This window comes from Emys orbicularis, chromosome 2 (genome assembly GCF_028017835.1).
Source record: "Emys orbicularis isolate rEmyOrb1 chromosome 2, rEmyOrb1.hap1, whole genome shotgun sequence".
Lineage (NCBI taxonomy): Eukaryota > Metazoa > Chordata > Testudines > Emydidae > Emys > Emys orbicularis.
The window spans coordinates 261,072,491-261,094,987 of record NC_088684.1 but is presented as its reverse complement, the minus strand read 5'-3'; the positions used below and the strand labels follow the sequence as shown (position 1 = coordinate 261,094,987).

The window sequence follows — 22,497 nt, the reverse complement described above, 5'->3', positions numbered from 1 at the left end:
ACCCCAACATTTATGGGGTGTGGAAGTACAGTTAAGGAAAAGGAAGTTGGAGCTCACATACATATGCATTAGGTGTTTGTCATGGTCATAACAACAGGATAGAAAGGGTTCCCTGGTATGGATAAGGTGGAAATTCCCAGCAGGAATCGCTCCCCTATCAATGACCACCTGTTGAGAGCTCCATCAGACTCTAAAATATCTTTGGGAATGTGAGTATGAATACTGCATTATCCATTGCAGTGGTTATCTTAGATTTTATATATTTGTTTGTAATTGTAATTTTAATCATTTGCGTAGTAAAACTTACAATACAGACAAGATTCCTTACTTGTGACTGTGTCTGTGGTCATGGGCCTCATTCTTCATGTGTTTCTGGAGCCTCCAAATCTAAGAAAATCAGTAAAGGTAACTTTCACCGTGTTGATCTCAAAACTGTAGCACCGCAGGAGCTAGACTCACTCACTAAGGGCACTATAGTTTAACACAGGACTATCAATTCAATTTAACTAAAGGCTATGCTAGCTCAGATGGGAGCTAGCATGAGTATGTCTATGGGAGCTGGAAATCACACTCCTAGCTCTTCGTGTAGGCCAGGGGTCGGCAACCTGGTGGGCCGCGAGACATTTTGTTTACGTTGACCATCTGCAGGCATGGCCCCCCGCAGCTTCCAGTGGTTGCATAGTGTTCTTCAGACATGACTAATTACTGTACATATCTTTCATTTGTTAATTAGCTGCTTTGATTTCTAAGACCTGGTCCCAGAAAAGCACTTAAGCACCTGCTTAACTTTAAATGTTAGTCCCGTTGACTTCAAATGATGGGTTTCTTGTGCATCTACACACATTTAAATCTTTATGAAGTTATCCACAAATTCCTCAGAAAGGATCTATTGCTGCTATTGTAAATTATCTGTACCTTTTTGTAAAAGGTTTGATAGCAGAAAGACATTTGTAGTTGTGTGATATGTAGAACTCCTCCAATGTGACTTCTTAGGAAACTAAGGACTATATTGCCAGTGCGTGTAAACTGGTCTGACTTCAGTGATATATACCTGTTACAAGTTGAAAATGTAATGAGTTATTTGAATGTAATGGTCACCGTGTGTCAGTGACTGGGATGTGGACTGTCATGCATAGTGGTTGAAGCAGGTATCAGGCATAGGGGTTGGAGCAGGTGTCAGTAGCTAGAGGCCAGAGCCAAGGGGCACAGCCAGAGTCAGGAGTTGGAGACTAGATGCCAAAACTAAGGGTTAGAGCTGAAGTCAAAAGTCAGGAATGAGACCCAAATGTCAGAGCCGGGTTACTTGGAGTGAGGCAGGGCAGAAACTACCTCAGCTGTGAGCAAATGCTTTGAGCAGCCACTGAACTGCTACTGTTTCTTCTGCTGCTGGGCCTAAGAGCCAGTTGCTGACTCTTCCAGCCAATAAGGCGGTGCAGCCAATTACCCATCCTGCCCCAGCTGTGCTCATTAGGCTGCCTGAGGACTGGCTCTGCTTCAGGCCCTGCTTCCTAACGCCATGAGATTGATATGACTGCTGCTCCACTTTTCATGTATTATTATTAATTTCCACCTGTAGGAAGCCACAGGCTCTTAAAAATGCTTGTTGGTAAAGTTGATGAAATACTGTATAACAATGATACAACATATAATGTTGGTAATATCCTAATAGTCTAGTATGAGTTTGGGGAACCCAAGTCTGAAGTACTTAGAGTTTGCAATTCAGTCTATATGTGCATCGTAGTTCATTTTAAGAGGTTTTTTTTTTTTTTTTTTTTAAGACATTCGGGAGGATACAGAGTTACTCCTGTAGCTCTAGGACAGTGTACTTATAAATACATTTGGATATCCTCCCCAGTGTACAGTTATCATAGAATCATAGACCATTATGATTGTCTAGTCTGACCTCCTGCACAATGCAGGCCACAGAATCTCACCCACCCACTATCAAACCCCTAACCTATGTCTGAGCTATTGAAGTCCTCAAATCGTGGTTTAAAGACTTCAAGCTGCAGAGACTCCACCAACAAGTGACCCGTGCCCCACGCTGCAGAGGAAGGCAAAACCCCCCCAGGGCCTCTGCCAATCTGCCCTGGAGGAAAATTCCTTCCCGACCCCAAATATGGCGATCAGCTAAACCCTGAGCATGTGGGCAAGACTCATGAGCCAGATACCTTTCATAAGACAGGTTTTCCATTCCTTGGATCATCCTAGTAGCCCTTCTCTGTACCTGTTCCAGTTTGAATTCATCCTTCTTAAACATGGGAGACCAGAACTGCACACAGTATTCCAGATGAGGTTTCACCAGTGCCTTGTATAACAGTTCTAACACCTCCTTATCTCTACTGGAAATACCTCGCCTGATGCATCCCAAGACCGCATTTTTTCACGGCCATATCACATTGGCAGCTCATAGTCATCCTGTGATCAACCAATACTCCAAGGTCCTTCTTCTCTTCTGTTACTTCCAACTGATGCATCCCCAGTTTATAACAAAATTTTTTGTTATTAATCCCTAAATGCATGACCTTGCACTTTTCACTATTAAATTTCATCCTATTACTATTAGTCCAGTTTACAATGTCATCCAGATCTTCCTGTATTATATCCCGGTCCTTCTCTGTATTGGCAATACCTCCCAACTTTGTGTCATCCGCAAATTTTATTAGTATATTTCCACTTTTTGTGCCCAGGTCAGTAGTAAAAAGATTAAAGATTAAATAAGATTGGTCCCAAAACCGATCCCTGAGGAACTCCACTAGTAACCTCCCTCCAGCTTGACATTTCACCTTTCAGTACGACCCGTTGTAGTCTCCCATTTAACCAGTTCCTTATCCACCTTTCAATTTTCATCCCCAATTTAGCTAATAATGCCCCATGTGGAACTGTATCAAATGCCTTACTGAAATCGAGGTAAATTAGATCCAGTGTGTTTCCTTTGTCTAAAAAAATCTGTTACCTTCTCAAAGAAGGAGATCAGGTTGGTTTGACACGATCTACCTTTAGTAAAACCATGTTGTATTTTGTCCCAATTACCATTGACCTCAATGTCCTTAACTACTTTCTCCTTCAAAATTTTTTCCAAGACCTTGCATATTACAGATGTCAAACTAACAGGCCTGTAGTTACCCGGATCACTTTTTTTCCCTTTCTTAAGAATAGGAACTATGTTAGCAATTCTCCAGTCATACGCTACAACCCCTGAGTTTACAGATTCATTAAAAATTCTTGCTAATGGGTTTGCTATTTCATGTGCCAGTTCCTTTAATATTCTTGGATGAAGTTTATCTGGGCGCCCTGATTTAGTCCCATTAAGCTGTTCAAGTTTGGCTTCTACCTCGGATGTGGTAATATCTACCTCCATATCCTCATTCCCATTTGTCATCCTACCATTATCATAGAATCATGGAATACCAGGGTTGGAAGGGACCTCAGGAGGTCATCTAGTCCAATCCCCTGCTCAAAGCAGGACCAATCCCCAGACAGATTTTTGCCCCAGATCCCTAACTGGTCCCCTCAAGTATTGAACTCACAACCCTGGGTTTAGCAGGCCAATGCTCAAACCGCAATTCCCCCCCCGCTCCGCTCCTCATCTCATCTAATTTGCCTCATTAAAGACTGAGGCAAAGTATTTGTTTAGATATTGGGTTAGATTATCCTTAACCTCCACTCCATCCTCAGTGTTTAGCGGTCCCACTTCTTCTTTCTTTGTTTTCTTCTTATTTATATGGCTATAGAACCTTTTACTATTGGTTTTAATTCCCTTTGCCAAGGTCCAACTCTACATGGCTTTTGGCCTTTCTCACTTTATCCCTACATGTTCTGACCTCAATAAGGTAGCTTTACTTGCTGATCACTCCCATCTTCCACTCCTTGTAGGCATTCTGCTTTTTCTTAATCACCTCTCTGAGATGCTTGATCATCCAGCTTGGTCTACAATTCCTGCCTATGAATTTTTTACTCTTTCTTGGGATGCAGGCTTCTGATAGTTTCTGCAACTTTGACTTGAAGTAATTTCAGACCTCCTCCACCTTTAGAGCCACAAGTTCTTCAGTCCAATCCACTTCCATAACTAATTTCCTTAATTTTTTAAAGTTAGCCCCTTTGAAAGCAAAAACCTTAGTCACAGATCTATTTTTGTTTATCCTTCCATTTGGCTTAAACTGAATTAGCTCATGATCGCTCGAACCAAGGTTGTCCCCTACAACCATTTCTTCTATGAGGTCCGCGCTACTCACCAAAACCAAATCTAAAATGGCATCCCCTCTTCTTGGTTCAGCAACTACTTGGTGAAGGAATCCATCAGCTATCGCATCCAGGAAAATCTGAGCCCTATTATTATTACTAGCACTTGTCCTCCAGTCTATATCTGGGAAGTTAAAGTCTCCCATGATCACACAATTGCCATTAGTATTCACTTCATTAAAAACATTAAAGAGGTCTCTATCCATATCCAAATCAGATCCTGGTGGTCTATAGCACACCCCAAGCACTATCCCAGGGGAGGCTCTAGTAGCTTGCTTCCCCAATGTGATTTTTGCCCAGACAGACTCTGTCTTATCCATTCCATCCCTTCTTATTTCTTTACAGTCTACCTCATCATTGATATACAGTGCTACTCCACCACCTTCGTTTTTATTTCTGTCTTTCCTAAACAGCACATACCCTTCAATACCTGTACTCCAGTCATGACTACTATTCCACCATGTTTCTGTTATCCCTATAATATCTGGTTTCACTTCCTGCACCAGTAACTCTAGTTCCTCCATTTTGTTACCTAGGCTCCTCACATTGGTGTACAAATATCTTAATTTTTGCTGTTTGGCATCGCTCACATTCTTTACCTGATTAGGCCCAGACATTCTACCGCCAGTATCACCTATTAGACTGTATTACAGATTATTGTTATTACCTTCACTTTTTTGATGAGATTGAAAAATTTCTTTATCATTAGAGTAAAGCTGCCAAAATACATTTACCACAGATTTAGAGGTAAATATCATTCTTCTGGAGCCAGCCTCAGGTTTTGGAGAGGTTTTTTGCTGAAAGGCAGGCTATGGCTTCCCATGGGTTTGTCAGAAAGATAAGTCTAAAAGCTCTTCAAAGCTAGACCTTAAGCTCTAATAGAAATTAATTGTGCAGAGATGGTTTGTATATTTACAAATGATTGGATTTGAAAAGAACCCTTCCCACCTAGTATTGCCAATTACAGTTCACTTTTTAATATCACCTGTTTTGAGTTCCATATAAAACATACATTAATATAACTTTAACTTAAAATTGACAAAACGAAAGAAATAAAATGCAGTTCTCCTTCACTGTGCCCCAGGCTACAGGTAGAATATTTGCATAGTTCTGTGCCACATTGGTGGCTACTAGCACATAGTGCACTTTTGGTATAGTTTGTGTAACTAATATCAACAATAATATCATAGCTCTGTGTTGTATACATAGTATAAAGTGGTGAGTTAAGGACTGGCTTGAACTGCAATTTCCTTCCTTTTGCCTGTTTCTTTTTTTTAGTGGTGCTAGCACTAAAAGCTACTTGACAGATAGCAACTAGTTAGAGAAACATCAGCTTCAGTACTTTAAGTCAAGTGTCAGCAATTACAAACCTAGGTTATAATGGAAATGATAGATGGCTCTTAACTACAGTGTTATTAGAAAAAAGCACTATAATAGCCTGAGAAGCACAATAGAACTCCTATTTCACAAACTAATTGGGGTTCAATGATTTCATAAAATCAAAATGTTCATAAAATTAAACATCTCAAAATTGCAGTAGGTGTGATGCATAAGTTGCAGTATGGAGCACTTCATTGCTTTCTTTTTGTCCTTCGAATAAATGTACTTCAAGCATCAGAATGTGAGTGGTTGTCTATCTGTTCTTCAGATACATCACTTTTATGATGTGGTTTAGTCATTTTTTTCTCCCACTGGGAAAAATGGTTTGTATAACTGGTTGTTCATAAAATTGGGGTTCGTAAAATTGAGATTCCACTAGTATGCTCTTGTTGTTAAAGGCGCAGGGCAAGGAGACAAGAGATCTGGGTTCTGATCCTGGTTCTCCACAAGCTTCCTGTCTGATCTTGGACAAGTCACTTTACTTTTTCTTCACATGCTTGCTCATGTCAATTCCATTCTAGGTGTGTGTGTGTGTGCATGCCCACGTGCACAGTTGTTGGAATTTTTTGCTTAGCGGTATCCGTAGGGCTCGCTGTGGCGCCCTCTGGAGTGCCGCGCTCATGCGCCACTATATGAGGCACCACCGGCCCTACGCCCTCTCAGTTCCTTCTTACTGCCCATGACGGTTGGTCAGAGCACCTTCCTCTTGCCTCCCAAGTGGATAGAAGTTTTTCCTAGTACCTACTTGTCTTCCCTTTGTATATAGTTATTTACAGTAGTTAGTTAGTAATTAGGTGTTAGATTGTAAGAGTTAGTAAATTAGAGTCATTGCAGGGACTTTGCCCCAGGGCGGGGTATGCCCGGGTCTCTGGGTTTCAAGGCCTGCTCAGCCTGTAATAGGCCTATGCTGTTAGCAACCCCCATAGCAGCTGCCTAAAGTGCTTGAGAGAGTCACACATGAAGGACAAGTGTCGAATTTGTAAGAACTTTCAACCCAGAACTCAAAGGCAGCGGGACATTCACTTACGGGCCCTTCTCATGGAGGCTGTACTTTGCCCGGTGTCAGAGCCTGCCTGCTCTGACTCCACACCTAGTACCTTGGCGTCAGTGAGGAGTGCACTGTCGGTATTGTTCTCTGTCTGGCAACGCTCTCCTTCACCGGTGCGCAAGAAGCACCTGAAAAAGCAAGGCTCCCCAGCACCAAGCAAGGAAGGTCGGGGGCATTGGGCAAAGGACCCAGTTTGGGCCGCCTGCCGACTCCAGAGCCTCATGGGGGTATCTCTCCACTTGGACCCCGGGTCCTCCAGGGATTTGCCTCTGACTCCTGGGAGCGGTAGGGGACCTAGGCACCTGGTACTGCCTTCGACGTCTGGAGCAGCTAAGGACCAACCTCGCCTGTGCTGCGGATGGCATTGGATGTGGCTAAGGCTCCCCTCTCTAAGGGCAAGCCAGTCATGAGACCGCCTCAGAGGGCAGTTGAATACAGTCGGTCTCTGGAGCAGAGGCAGTGTGCCCCGACTCCATGACCAAGGTCCCCGACTCCATGACCTAGGACCCGGAGATGGCCTAAGTTGCCGGCACCAAGATCCCGGTCTCCACCAGTGTGGCGCAGATCGCCCACGGTGAGGCATTGGTCTCCATATGCCCAGCACTGATCGTCCTCCCGCCAGCTGACGCCCTAGTGTCCATCTGTGCATTGTTCCCTGCCGGTACAGGTCCATTCACCTTCGTGGCACCGGTCCTCAGAGAGGCATCGTTCACCTTATTCAAGACACCGCTCCCCCGCGCATAGGGTCAGCCACCAAATGCAGGTGTCCACAGCCCCGCCTTGGTCACTGGAAGGGGACTTGTTCAGATCAGAGTGGGACTTTAGCCCCTTGCCAAGGCAGCACTGATCCTTGTGGGCTCCGGAAAGCGTCATGGCTCTCACAGTGCTGACATGGCAGCAGAGCCAGTGGCCAGCCCAATGGCCCTATTGGAACACGTGGGGCATGCCGGTGATGCCGATGCCCTTATCGCACCAGTCCTCCCTTGTTGCTTTGGAGAAGCAGCCCCCTGCACCAACGGTACTGGGCTGGGTACATGTTGTGAGCTCCAATATTGGGGCCCAGGAGCAGGTGCCCACTGCAAGGGAGGCCTCCCCAGCGGGAGACAATGCCCCAGGCCCTCCCCTGGTGGTGCAATCATCATCATCATCATCATTGCCAGACGGCAGCCCCTTTGCAGGTCACATTGCCGGTGCATGAAGGGGTTCTAAAGATAGCCAAGACTCTGTGGCAAACCCTGTCTTCTATTCCACCCACCTCCAAGTGGGTAGAAAAGAAATATTTCGTCTCTGCTAATGGGTTTGAATACTTATATACCCACCCACCCGCATTGGTTTCTGTGACCAATGAAAGGGACAGACAAGGGCAAGTGACTCCCAAAAACAGAGACACCAAGAGGCTGGACCTTTTCGGAAGGAAAGTTTATTCAACGGCCAGCCTTCAGTTTAGTTTAACTTGTGGGACTCCCTCAAAAAGTGTAAAGAGTCCCTGCCCCAGGACTTGGGCCAGGAGTTTACTGACATCTTGGAGGAATGTACCACAGTGGCCTGGAACTCCCTCCAGATGGCCTGGGATGCTGCCAATTCGGTGGCTGGGGTCGTCACCTTGGCCTTTGTTATGAGGCGCAGTTCCTGGCTGCAATCCTTCATCCAGGACCTTCCCTTTGACAGAGCAGACAGATGCGAGGCTGCATGGACTCAAGGACAGTCGAGCCACCTTCTGCTCGCTAGGCCTGCATATGCCACAAACAGCAAAGAAACAGTTCAGACTTCCACTGCCTCCTAGGCCTTGGCCTCCCCAGCAGGGCTCCTCTAGGAGAAGGGACAGAGACAGAAGATTCAGTCTCCCTCACCCTCCACCTCCCGTTCGCCCACTCATCCTGGCCCAGCGAAACACCAGCAGGGCCAGAAGCACTCATTTTGAGGGTGCGCTTGAGGAGGGCGCCCCAGTCAGTTCTCAGAGTCCATCTTCCTACTCCTTCCTTAATCGCCTGTGTCCCTTCCGGTCAGCATGGTCGCGAGTAACCTCGGACTATTGGATGCTCGGCATTATATCTTTGGGATACACCCTGCAATTCTCATTTTGGATCACCGACTGCATCAAGTTTATATGAACAGGAGAAAATGCCACCTCCGACAATGATAACCGCTCATTCAATCAGGGCGCAAGCTTCATCGGCAGCCTTCCTGGTCCAGGTGCCAGTTCAAGATATCTGCAGGGCCACAACCTGGTCGTCCATCCACATGTTCACATCCTTTTATGTGCTTACTCAGCAGGCCCGGGACGATGCTGGCTTGGTACTGCAAGCCACACAACCGTGAACTCCAAGCCGACCTCGAGGGAGACTGCTTGGGAGTCACCTAGAATGGAATCAATATGAGCAAGCACTCGAAGAAGAAAAAATGGTTGCTACCTTTCATAACTGTTGTTCTTCGAGACGTGTTGCTCATGTCCATTCCATTACCCATCCTCCTACTCCTCTGTCGGAGTTGCTAGAAAAAAGGAACCGAGAATGCATAGGGCCAGCGGCACCTTATATACCAGCGCATGAGCACGGCACTCCAGAGGACGCCATGACTGGCCTACGGATAAGGCAAAAAAGTCCGACAACTGTGCACGTGGGTGCGCACACGTCTGGAATGGAATGAACATGAACAACACCTCTCGAAGAACAACAGTTATGAAAGGTAGGTAACAGTTTTTTCTTTGTTTCTGCTTCTCCATCTGTAAAATAGCATTTATGTTTATGTAGAGTGAGGCAAATTCAACAGGCCAGTTATTTAACCTGTTTTAAGTCCCCTTTATATTGCTCCAGTGACTCAAGCTTTAAAGCTGTATGCTCTCATTGTAATGCCAGCTGCTCCCCAAGCCCCTGACCATAGGGTGCTTGTCAAGATGATACCGGGCCATGGGATAGTCTCTAGGGCAGGGGTGGGCAAACTTTTTGGCCCGAGGGCCACATCTGGGTATGGAAATTGAATGGTGGGCCATGAATGCTCACGATTCCCGGCCAATGGGAGCTGCAGGGGCGGCGCTTGGGGTGGGGCAGCTTGTGTAACCCCGTGGCTGCCCCTATGAGTAGGAGCCAGAGGGGGAACATGCCGCTGCTTCTGGGAGCTGCGCAGAGCCACAACACGTGCAGAACAGGGCACGCCCTGGACCCCGCTCCCCGCCGGAAGCTCAAGGGCCAGATTAAAACATCTGAAGGGCTGGATGCAGCCCCAGGGCCATAGTTTGCCCACCCCTGCTCTGGGGGAATATTTCATCCAGCATAAGTTAGAACAACCATGTGACCACTCTAACTTGTGCCTGTGGCCAGTTTAGCCCACAGCCACCCCAAGATTGGTCAAGGAGAGGAGTAATAGTGACTTGGAGCCACCCTTGTCTTCCTCCCCAAGTGAGGATCCAGCCGAATATTATTAAAGGACTTTGAAATCTTATACAGAAGACTATGTGCAAGTGCAAAGTGTTGACTATTATTTAACGTTATCGCTAGCAACAAAAAAATCCGTCTCAACAGAGTGATATTTGTGGATGCTTTAGGGTGCATCGCACTTCATATTTTTTCTGCCCCCCCAGCAAATTTTTGAGAGTTTATTGAATCTGGTGTAAACACCAGCATTCCATGGCCTAAAGAGCTGCAATTTGGTATTCTTTTAGGTAAGTGGAACTTGGTTATTTTATTTTTTGGAGCATTAATCTATTATTTATGATAATTACCATGTTTTATATTTTAAGTATTAACAATGGGAAATAATGTGTTTTTCCTCTGAGTACAATGCAAAAAACTACTTATAAATATGAGTGCTACAGTGGTGAAAGGAATGCTCTCTAGTTATCTAGTTTAAATATAAGTACAAATCCCACTGAATTCATTGGGAATTACTTGCATACAACAGTATGAGATAATCTAGTCCTAGGAATTTATATAAACCAGTCCCCAAAAAGTTATATTGAAGTAAATTGCCACTCCAGTGTCCAGCATTGTTTTGAAAAAGAAATAATTAAAAGCTTTAAAAGCACTTTTTGAGATACGCTAATGTATAAGTAAATTATATTTTTGATAAAGTAGAATGGATTTATGTAATTTTCGTTTTTGTAAATGATGCAACAAAATCATGGGCAGTGGGTGGAGCCCCTCCTTTGGGGAGACTCTGCCCCTTCCATGCCCACCCCCCCTGCAGCCGGAGCCCCGAGACCCTCCCATCCCTCCCCCCAGCAGCTGGAACCCCATACCTCCTGGCCCACCACGGCTGGAGCCCTGAGGACCTCCGCCCAGAGGAGCCCTGAGCGTCCTCCCCTCGGCCGGAGGAGTCCCAGGCCAACTGAAGCCCCGAGGGCCCCACCCCCACCTGCCCAGAGGAGCCCTGGACCTGCCGCAGCCACACCTCTCCTCGCCAGACCCCAAGCCACTGCAGGGAAAAGCCTCTCACTCTCCTCCAAAGAAGCTTTTCATATGCCCTATGCAGGTTCCTGGGCGGCTGAGGAGGTGGTATCTGCTACTCAGCTTCCTGGGTTAATCAGTAATCTCCCTGGAGTATGGGCAGGGGGCATAATAAATCAAAAACTTCCCCCACAAACCCCGCAACTGGGGGTCTGGTGGCTGTGGCAGCACCAGAGGAGGCAGAGCCTCCCCTCGCCTATTATACCCACTGCCCATCAGCAAAATTAAATCAATTTAGAAAAAAATCCCACTTTTTTGTAATTTTATCACTGTAAATTATTGTGGACCATGCATAACTAGTTCTTCGAAAGTATTACCATGTTTAATCTGTGTGTTTGCAGTGTTGTTGTAGCCATGTTGGTTCCAGGATATTAGAAAGACAAGGTGGGTGAGGTAATATCTTTTATTGGACCAACTTCTGTTGGTGAAAGAGATGAGCTTTCAAGCTACACAGAGCTGTTAGTCCAGACCTGAAGAAGAGCTCCATGTTGCTTGAAAGCTGGTCTCTTTCACCAACAGAAGTTGGTCCAACAAAAGATATTACCTTACTAACATCCTGGGACCAAACCAGCTAGAATAACATTGCAAACAACGTATTCTAAGGAACCCTTCAAGGTGAAGTGGGCCATTAACATTGTTATAGTCATAGGATATAAAAGGGATGTGTGTGGATTACAGATTTTTGTAATAAGCCATAAATCAGTGTCTTTATTAAGACCATCTAGAAAAGATATTAATTTAAGCTCCCACACTTATCTTTTGAAGGTGTGCAGGTTTCGTTTGAGGATGAGAACTGAGAGGTCAAATATGGAATGATTGTTTTGTGAAAAGTGTTCACCCACAGGTGATGTGGTGTTTTTGTCTTTTTTCATTTTTCTTTACGAGTTCAATGATTGACTGGTTTCACCCACATAGTTGTTATTGGGACATTTAGTGCACTGTATGAGGTACATCACATGTGATAGGCATGTGTAGGACCCTTGGATCTTGAAAGGTGTGTTGTGGGGGGTATTAATCATTGTAGCAGAGGAGATATGTCTGCAGGTTTTGCATCTGTTGTTATGGCAGGGTCTGTTGCTGCTTTGAGTTGGGGGTCCTGGGCTATAGGGAGCTTGCTTCTGATGATAAACTGGGTGAGGTTGGGAGGTTGTTTGAAGGCCAGAAGAGGGGTTCAGGAAATAGTTCTTTCAGGAAGTATGGGTTGTAATTGTTTCATGATATGCCTTATGGGTTCCATTGTAGGAGTGGTAGGTGCCAACTTGAGTTGTGTGGTCAGAGGGTGTTTTTTTTCTATGTTGAAGCAGGTTCTCTCAGAGTATTTGGGTGGCCCATTCCATGAGGTGGTCTGCTTCTCTAGTGGAGCATCTTTGGTGAAAGTGGTTTTAAGTGTGTTAAGGTGTGTATCCCGAACTTTCTCGTCAGAGCATATTCTGTGGTATCTGAGGTCCTGGCCGTAGATAACAGATTTCTTGGTGTGTTTGAGGTGATTACTGGTAAGTGTGGTGATCCGTGAATTTTTTTGTATATAGTCATTTGTAGGGTTCCATTGTTGAAGATGGTATGGGAATGTTCTAGAGAGTGTTTGATGGATGGGTGGTGGTTATTGAAGTTGCGGTGGAAATCTATGAGGGAGTTTAAATCGTCCGCTCATAGGATGAAAATATCATCGATGAATCTCATGTATATCATTGGTTTCATGGTGTATTTGTCCAGAAATTCCTCCTCAATGTGGCCCATGAGGAGGTTGGCATATTGGGGAGCCATGCTAGTACCCAGGGCTGTTCCCAGGGTTTGGACAAAGTGTTTTTTGTTGAGTGTAAAATTGTAATGGGTGAGGATGAAGTGGGTGAGTTTGGCAATGTGTTAACACATTTAAAACTGCCTTCATCAAACAAGGAAACTCCAACCAGAGAAGTAGATCACATAATGGAACAGGCCACCCAAATTCACATTAAGGATGTCATCAAATCCTTCCCCAACAACTCTAAGAGAAACTCTATACCTCATCCCTGATAAATCCATCGCAGGGACCTTCTGCATGCTTCCCAAGATACACAAACACGGGAACCTAGGCAGATCCAGCATATCTGCCCATGGCACTCTTACTGAAGGAATATCAGGACTCATAGAAAACATGCTCAACCCACTCACCACACAAAGGGCCACCTTCTTTCAGAAACTCCACAGCATTAACAACCTCCTTCAGAACACCATCCTTGCCTCCATGGATGTCCCCTCTGTACACACCGACATCCCTCACAACAGTGGTATTGCTGCCTGCCTCAAATATCTACAAGACAATCGACCACACTCAGATATCCATCCCAAGCATATTGCCAAACTCATTTTTAATTGTTTTTGCTGAAATCTATACTGTTTCTTTAGATAACACTAAATCAGTTTTTGTTTGAACAATGCAAAATTTTCTCTATTAAAGTGTTCTTGTTGAAATATTAAAATTGAACTGTGAACAATGATGAAGATAAAATCCAGGGTTTCATATGACTTGATTTGAGAAGCTGCGTACAAAAGAAATGATTTAAGAAGCAAAAGAAATGCTTGAAGAATTGCTAGTTCATGCAGCATTTTTAAGTACATCAGATTTTGGATGAAATCCTGTAAAAATGTAAAGTACATTTGTCAGGATATAGAGATATGTTACCAAGTATACTACAGCATTACTAAACCAGGTGTTTGCCGCAGTGACATATGATAGAAGAAGAAATATATATTTTTCAGCAGATCAGAGGAAAGAGATGTTTTTATCATCTTGTCACTGTTGTCATGACAACTATATATCCTAGTTAAATAGAATGTCTGTAAGAATCCAACCTTCCCTTGCCTAATTATTACCAGCTATTACATTTTTCGTGCATTTTCTTCTGTGCCCTAGATCAACACTGAAGAACTGTTAAGTTGCTCGCTGGAATTACAACCACAAGCTTAATTACAGGCATTTGTGGTCCAGAGAGCCCTTGGTACAAGGTTCTTTGCTATGTTAAAGCCATTTCAATACAGGGTTATTACACCTTTATTTCTAACTCAATGCAACTGTATTACGAAATATTTTATTTATAATATTTAGTACATTAAAACAGATTATTTTGTTACACAGGGCAGCTTTATAGAAAGAATGAGCTGAATGTAATCAGATTCTATCTTTTTAATATTTTGTATAATTTTGGAATGTACATTAAATATATTGTGTAGCTGGCCTTCAGCATCAGTGCTAAATTATTACAATATTGTTGGGGTATGATAGTCTTAACCAGTCATCCAGGGAACAATAGGTTAAGTGGGAAGTCTAACTGTGAAGCTCTGTGTGTGCATTTTAATTCCTTCTTAAAAGAGGAAGTGTTTCCTGAATGCAAGGAATATGTGTAACTTCAGGGTTTCTTTTAAAAAAAAATCTTGTTGGCACAGTTCATTGTTTAGAAAAAAAAATTTCTAACTGAAAATCATTTATAGATCAGGCATATAGTAGTTTTAAGGACATTGTTAAATGACCTGATCTGTTTTCAAACTAGTACGATTTTATGTTTAGTTTTCGCTAAGGTTGAAGATATTTAGAAATGTATATTACGACATAACTTTACCATCCATAGGTGGTGACTTGCTTATCTTTTCTTCCTAAAAGGTATTATAGCCCTGATACATATTTTCATCATCAGAGTCTCAAATTACATTTCTACCATATTAAAGATCCTTGTGACATTTCTCTTATTACAGTCTCTGCCTTTATCTTCTCTGTTTTAGGAAGTCTTCTGAAGACAAGTAAGCATGATATTGTCTGTATACCAAGAGGATAACTATGATTTTAAATAATTGTTAATAATGATGGATTAACATAAGCAGTATACATCACTTCAACATATAGAATCATTTACTTGAGTATCATTATAACTGGAAATGTTCCAAAGTAGTACTGCTTTCAAATATATGTACATGTTAGATTACAGCTGCCATCACAGGCTTTTTTCATGAAAGTTCATTTTCATTTGATACCATGGGCTGAATCTGACAAAAAAATTGCTACAGGACTGTAATGAAGACATAGAAACTCTGAAAAAGTCCAATTAAAACCGTGCCGGCAAACTGAGTTTCTGCTAATTAGCTCCAGGAGTGAAGAGATCTGGGTAGTAGCTCAGGCACTTATTGAATCAGAGTGACAAAGCAGATTTGCATGTGTCAGTGTGTTATTATACTCTCTACTCCAGTTAATGTATGACTTAAGTAAAATATTAGAATATTCAAACAGAACAAATACAGCCAGTCAAGAAAAACATTCCCAACAAAGTCCAAGAGGAGGAAACCATGTATGGCTTGAAATCATGTATGGCTTAAGCTTCTAGAAGAAAAGTTACAAAATGAGTGAGGGTTACAAGCTGTAAAAAGCGACAAAGAGTCCTGTGGCACTTTATAGACTAACAGACGTATTAGAGCATAAGCTTTCGTGGGTGAATACCCACTTCGTCAGACGCATGTGGTGGAAATTTCCAGAGGCAGGTATAAATATACAGGCAAGAATCAGTCTAGAGATTGCCTCTGGAAATTTCCACCATATGCATCTGATGAAGTGGGTATTCACCCACGAAAGCTTATGCTCCAATACGTCTGTTAGTCTATAAGGTGCCACAGGACTCCTTGTCGCTTTTTACAGATCCAGACTAACATGGCTACCCCTCGGTTACAAGCTGGTGGATCTAATTATAACAGAAACAAAATTTACAGGTAAAGCCCTTTTTTTCCCCTTTGTGCTTCATGGAGTCCATCAGTTAGGCAATTGGGTTCTAAATAGCAGTGGCACAAGAAAACTCATGAGAGAAACATATCCAACATAGATGCCCTAAATCCCAGAGATTAATTCACTGAAAACACTGCTGCCAGAAAGTCCATCAGTTGAAGTTCCCATATCAAGTCCATAATGTTTATATGTATGATAGGGATTCCCAAACTGCAGTCAGGTACATCTTTTCTAAAATGATAGATTACCTTAAACCCTATTTGAGTGTGCTCTGACTGAAAGGGGAAAGGGAAAGTCTTCTGCTTTATAAGATTAGCTGATGGCAAATAAAAACCTATCTGTTTGTATTGGTTCCAATAATCCTTTCTTTTTGATGGGGTCTGCAAACAAATTAAGTGTTATTAGCCCAGAAAGATACCAAGGTGAGATTCTCGAGTCCTCATTATACTGAATGTCATAGCTTTTCCTTAGAAGAAAGTGGATCTGAACAAGATGCAGATTTTGTGAAGGAGAGGAGTTAGCTGCAGTACCCGACCTTCCTTTTTTGCTTAGTTTGAATAGATTTAGAAGAGGAGGAGCTAGAGCAAGGGTAGTCAATATGCAGACCGCGGGCCAAATGTGGACCGCCAGATGCTTTTGAACGGACCCCAATTTTTTTTATTTATTTATTCTTATTTTATTGTTTTTATCTTTTTAATTATTTTCTTTGGAGTCTAGACCTTGATTAGACCTTGACCAAGAAATTTGGACCTTGACAAAAAATAATTGACTACCCCTGAGCTAGAGTCCCTATTCAGTTCCTCTTTCTGCTTCTGATGTACAGGATGTGGCTGATTCATTTTCCATGAAAACCTCATTGAGCAGCCAAGTCAAATGAAAATTTAATTTTCTAGACCCTTTTTGAGAAGCATGAAGCCTAGAGGGTTTTTAGCTTCTTGTGTAGATGGTGAGTTGCCATCCCCTCAAACAGGATGGAGCTCTGTCAAAACCAGAGACCTTAGGAGAATGAAATCTCTGGATTTCACAGTTGGATCAGAGGAATTTGTTGAGACCACTGTGATATACAGTGTTCCATAACTTATGACATGTTTTGCATCTTCTTCTGAAGTAGTTACTCCAGATGCCATTTTGCAAGAAAACTGGTTAAAACATTGCGAAATGTTTCAGCAATGCAGATTGGAGTGAAAGGGGGCAAAGTAGTGTCACACTCTGGTACTAATACACCTGTACCCCGATATAACGCTGTCCTCGGGAGCCAAAAAATCTTACCGCGTTATAGGTGAAACCGCGTTATATCGAACTTGCTTTGATCCGCCGGAGCGCGCAGCCCCGCCACCCCCGGAGCGCTGCTTTACCGCGTTATATCTGAATTCGTGTTATATCGGGTCATGTTATATCGGGGTAGAGGTGTAGTTGAAGTTGTTGATTGCTCCATTTGCCTGTTTTTTATTCTCCTTTAGCATGTGTATTACGGTAGTGCCTAACGGTCCTAACTAACATCAGGGCTCCTTTGGGCTAGACACTGTTTTAATGAATATGCATATAGCCACCCACCTATCTGAACTGGTGATATCTAGTTCATTGGAAATTCATTTATTGGCTTTCCCATGACACAGACACCAGACAGTTTTAAAATTTGAATCTAATGTGCTTTTAAAAATAAAATTCTGACTTCCATTGATTTAACAAAGTCTTTGTTAAAGAACTTTCACAAAACAGTATAAAAATTATATTAGCTCTACAGCACAAGACATTTTTGATGAATGGAATGTTAATGATTTTACAGTGTTGTTGTAACTGTATTGGTCCCAGGATTTTAGAGAGAGAAGGTGGGTAAGATAGTATCTTTTATTGGACAAACTTCTCTTGGTGAAAGAGACAAACTTTCAAGCTACACAGAACTCTTCTTAAGACCTGGAAGTTCAAAAGCTTGTATTTTTCACCAAGATAAGTTGGTCCAATAAAAGACATTACCATACCCACCTTGTCATGTTAATGATGTGACAGATACAAGGTTATAGTTACACTTTATCTAAAAAGGACCATCTACTGGATTTCTTTTGTTAATGTTAATTTGTATTTCATATTCATGAGAGGCTTAAACAAACTGGCAGTCCTAGAACACCTGCTTTCTTCCTGTAATTAGAGTGCTGATAGCCAAGCCATGAACTTTCTTGCCTAGCGTTGCCAGTAATCCCCAATCTGATAGATGGGTCTTTCTAGAAGTGAGAAGTAATTGAATCTCAATGCTCACCAAGTTCTTGTGTACTGTCTGAAAAGAGACCACCAGCTGTGTTGAGTTAATTGTACTTATTTCCGTGATGTGTACTTCTCTTCAGTGAGAACGGAACTGAAAATGCCACACTCATTTCAGGGAAAACCGTGGGTTGATTTTGAACTAGATCCCCGATGAAAGTGAGAGAATATGAATTACTCTGTTAAAGCTATCTGACTCTTCTTTTATTGAATTTTAAATGGAGCATTGCAAATAGTGCAGTATTCAGAACCTAAAGTGTTGTTTCTGTGCTGATCAAGTTTCCCTACACAACTCAGTGAAAATATTTTGTCCCTTAACCTCCAACACCCCTGCTAGTTAAGTCCTGGGTCTCTCCTGTGCAAAGTCCTAGGATATGAAGTTGAAGAGAGTTGTAGCATTTCTGGTGCCTTCTCCTGGGCATGCCCAACTGCTGCTGTTTTGTGAAGTAGTGTCACAATGTGCTCATTTCTTCAACCCAAAGATATTTGGGGTTGTCGCCAAAAGTGGCGTTAGGGAATCTCATGAGCAAACCTGCCAAATTGATATCACATGCTTAATGACAGGGCGGAGAGACTAACCGATAAAATACTTCATGTATTATGGACAAGAATGAGACCACCAAACTCATTTTTATTTGCAAATTATTTTGAGTCCAAGTCTTCAGATGTGTAGGACTTATGATTTACCTGCGATCTACTCCCCAAATGAGCATCTTTTCATAAAAGATGATATCTGGTAGTGGAGCAGTGAGGTGGCAAGGTGCCAGACACCCAAAACAAATTATTTGACAGAAAATATTGGGTAGACAAATAGGCAAATAATGGCTCTAAGTGTTTGGAGATTGACAAATCCGTTTTAGTAGTATATAAACCATATAATTCACGTGCTAAAACAGTAAAACATATGTTATTATTTGTGTACAATTTATAAGCTATAAGGTAAAGACCTGAAACAAGTTATTTGCTGCAAATACTGTAAATCTAGCAGAGACACAATTATTTTAATTTTGCTGTATATGCTTCAACAAAATAACAAGAATTCTTAAGACTAAATTTAATCAAGTAGGGAATTGAGATTTAACAGCTTTATACAGGGTAGCTCTAAGTTGGGGTTTGGAGCAGTGCAACTTTTCCTCATAACATTTGAATGGGTTAGTATTGTTTACTGCCCCAACGAATATATTTTCCTTTTTTTATGTGCACACAACTCCCATTGATATTATTGAGAGTTATGTGCACATACAGCGAGAAGAATAGAACCTGATTTTGCAATGGCATGATGCATGTATGAAAAGCATTGTGGTACACACCACTTAGTAGGTCCGTAAGAGTAAATGCCAGGGTTTTTTTGCTTGTTTGTTTTTTAAACCCCTGTGCAATTGGGTTGTGCTAAATCGATGGTGATTTTATGCCAGAAAGTCTGTCTGTCTGGATTGCAGTATTTATAGTGGAAAGTGTTATCTTACCTGGGCATGTGGTGAGTGCACGTTTTTGTGGTTAAACTGTGGGAAAACAACCTTTATGATCATTTTAGTGATATAATAAATAGTGTCAGGGTTTAATTCAGGCTTTATTTCACGTCAGTATCTCTAGTTTGGCTGTTTTTTACTAAAACAAGTAAAACTAGCAAAAATAAGAGCTACATAAATGACAGCTGCCACATCACACATACTAATCCTAGCTTATTAGAATATCTTACAGAAATAACTTTAACTGTTATTGACCACCACCCTGCAGGAAACTAACAAACCTCTCCACATTTTAAACTATGCAGTCTTAATTTTTCTTAACAAAACTCTCTCTGAGCTGTATCTGAATGACCTTAATTGCCAAAGAGTTGCTTCTCTGTCACTTTGTTGGTTGACACATTATGCAGCAGAGCCCTGTGTTTTTAGTGGGCGGCCTGCATCTGATAGTGTCTGTCTGCTGCCATCTGTCCCCTGGAGACTGCCACACTGAATAGATCTATATTGTATTATAGCTGTGGTAATGTGTTGTGGCATGATTTTCCCTCCACTCCCTTAGAAAATGTAATTTTGGCATCTATTTCCTCAATATGACTAGCCATGAAACCCTTCCTCCATTCTCTAGATGTGTGGCTGATGGAAGTCTGCTGAAAGGCCCAGCACATTTGAATGAGCTAGGGGGCTAGGCCCTATAAAAACTAGGGTTGATCCTGTACCTTCAGAAATAAAAACAAATACGTGTAAGTAAATCAACTTGTGGTTATGCTAAAGAAGAAGGTGATCTTGTTATGGAGAAACCATTGCAGGAAAACCACAATTAATATGTAATTACTGTTGCATCAGAACTCTGAATAACCACCATCTGTAATGTTAACCTTTTAAATAACCTAAACATCCAAGCAGTTCAGAATTTGTCATTTCTGACCATTTGACTTCCATTGGAAAAATAGCAGCTCTTCCAAGGAGAAAGCCCATGCTGGATTTTTGCAAAATTTAGCATTTTTTTTGGTGATTATTAATATCTCCCCCTCTGTCTTTTAATTATTTTTGACATCTTTTCTTGCCAAATGTATTGAATATGGGGGGAACAATGAAATATTAAAAACCCTGAGGATTAAAATATTTATTTTACAATGCAGAGATATTTCCATTCTTCAGCATTTCACTTTGGTATTAGCACAAAAAGTCCGTGACTCATTGCTGTGCTGCATTTCTGTTGTCTTTACCAAGTGCTCTGTATACCAGAAAAGTGAATTGCCATGTCATGTAGCAACTGCTGTAGTTGCTCAGAAAGACATTTATCATGTCTAACATTTGCAGAAGTGACCAGTTGTTGTGAGACCCAATTTCAGAGATTTTTGGGCCTAATTTCAAGAGTGCTGAGTACCTACAGCTTCAAAAGAAGTCAGTGGGAGGTGTGAATGCAACACCTCTGGAAATCAGGCCTTATGGGTCTCAATTTGGGCACCTACAATCACTGTTACTCTTAAAATTTAGGAGCTTATCTATTAAAACAGCAGGATAAAAGTCATTTGAAACCCTTGTGTATTATTAATGTGTAAATGCCTTCGGTCTCTGGGTTATAGTAGGTTGGGAGCTGTCTGTTTTTCTAAAGATTAAAAAAATCCAAACATCTTTAATTAATACTTTTTTACTCAGTCACAAATGTTCTGTCTGTTTTCATATCTTTTTCTAATGAAGGGCTTTTGTTCCAGACAGCAAATGGGAAGCATATGTTAGCTACAATTACTTTTTAGTATTTTGGGAATTTTACATTAAAAACTTCAAATTCCTTATGTTTTCTGTGTAGATCGGGGTGGGCAAACTTTTTGGCCTGAGGGCCGCATCGGGTTTCAGAAATTGTATGGAGGGCCGGTTAGGGAGGCTGTGCCTCCCCAAACAGCCAGGCATGGCCCGGCCCCTGCCCTCTATCTGACCCCCACTGCTTCTCGTCCCCTGACGGCCCTCCCCCCAGGACCCCTGCCCCATCCACACCCCGTTCTCCCTGTCCCCTGACGGCCCCCAGAACCCCCACCCCTGACTGCCCCCTGCTGCCCCATCCAAACCCTCCTCTTCTTACTGACTGTCCCCCCGGAACTCCTGCTCCATCCAACCATCCCTTCTCCCTGACTGCCCCCGGAACCCCTGCCCCCATTTAACCCCCCTGGTCCCTGCCCTCTGACCGCCCCCACCCCTATCCACACCCCCGGCCCCTGAACACCCCCCCGAACTTCCCTGCCCTCTATCCAACCCCCCTGCTCCCTGCCCCCTTACCGCGCTGCCTGGAGCACCGGTGGCTGGTGGAGCTACAGCCGCGCCGCCCGGCTGGAGCCAGCCATGCACCGCGCAGCACAGAGCACCAGATCAGGCCGGGCTCTGCAGCTGCGCTACCCCAGGAGCTCGCAGCCCGCCGCCCAGATCGAGGACAGCGGGGGAGGGGCCGAGGGCTAGCCTCCTGGGTCAGGAGCTCAGAGGACGGGCAGGTGTAGATACAGGCTCCAATAACACATGGGAATCTACTAACCTGGACCCCTGAGATTTTGCAGTGGATCACTTTGGGGGATGCAGTCCAAAGTTGTGGTGTGATGTGCTAGAATTAGGAAAAGAACGTCATATTTGAATGATTGTAAAACCAGTTAGCTTTCTTACTTTGAATAAGAACCTTACAATTAAGGTTGTCAAGTGATTTAAAAAATAATTAATTAATTTAATCACCTGATTATAAAAATTAATCGCGATTAATCACACTGTTAAACAATAATAGAATACCATTTATTTAAATATTTTTGGATGTTTTCTACAGTTTCAAATATATTGATTTCAATTACAACACAGAATACAAAGTGTACAGTGCTCACTTTATATTTATTTTTGATTACAAGTATTTGCACTGTAAAAAACAAAAGAAATAGTATTTTT

At 42.6% G+C, this 22,497-nt stretch overlaps 2 protein-coding genes across 4 annotated transcripts in view; both read left to right on the top strand.

Moving 5' to 3' along the window:
• LOC135874010 (LIM zinc-binding domain-containing Nebulette) overlaps window positions 1–22,497 on the top strand; it is a 411,833-nt gene that overhangs the window by 269,469 nt on the left and 119,867 nt on the right. The window lies entirely within an intron of this gene.
• Window positions 15,785–22,497, top strand: part of LOC135875074 (nebulette-like) — an 85,849-nt gene continuing 79,136 nt past the window's right edge. Inside the window, exon 1 of the mRNA XM_065400052.1 lies at window positions 15,785–15,843. Coding sequence (XP_065256124.1) covers window positions 15,785–15,843 — 59 coding nt within the window. The remainder of the gene's footprint in view (window positions 15,844–22,497) is intronic.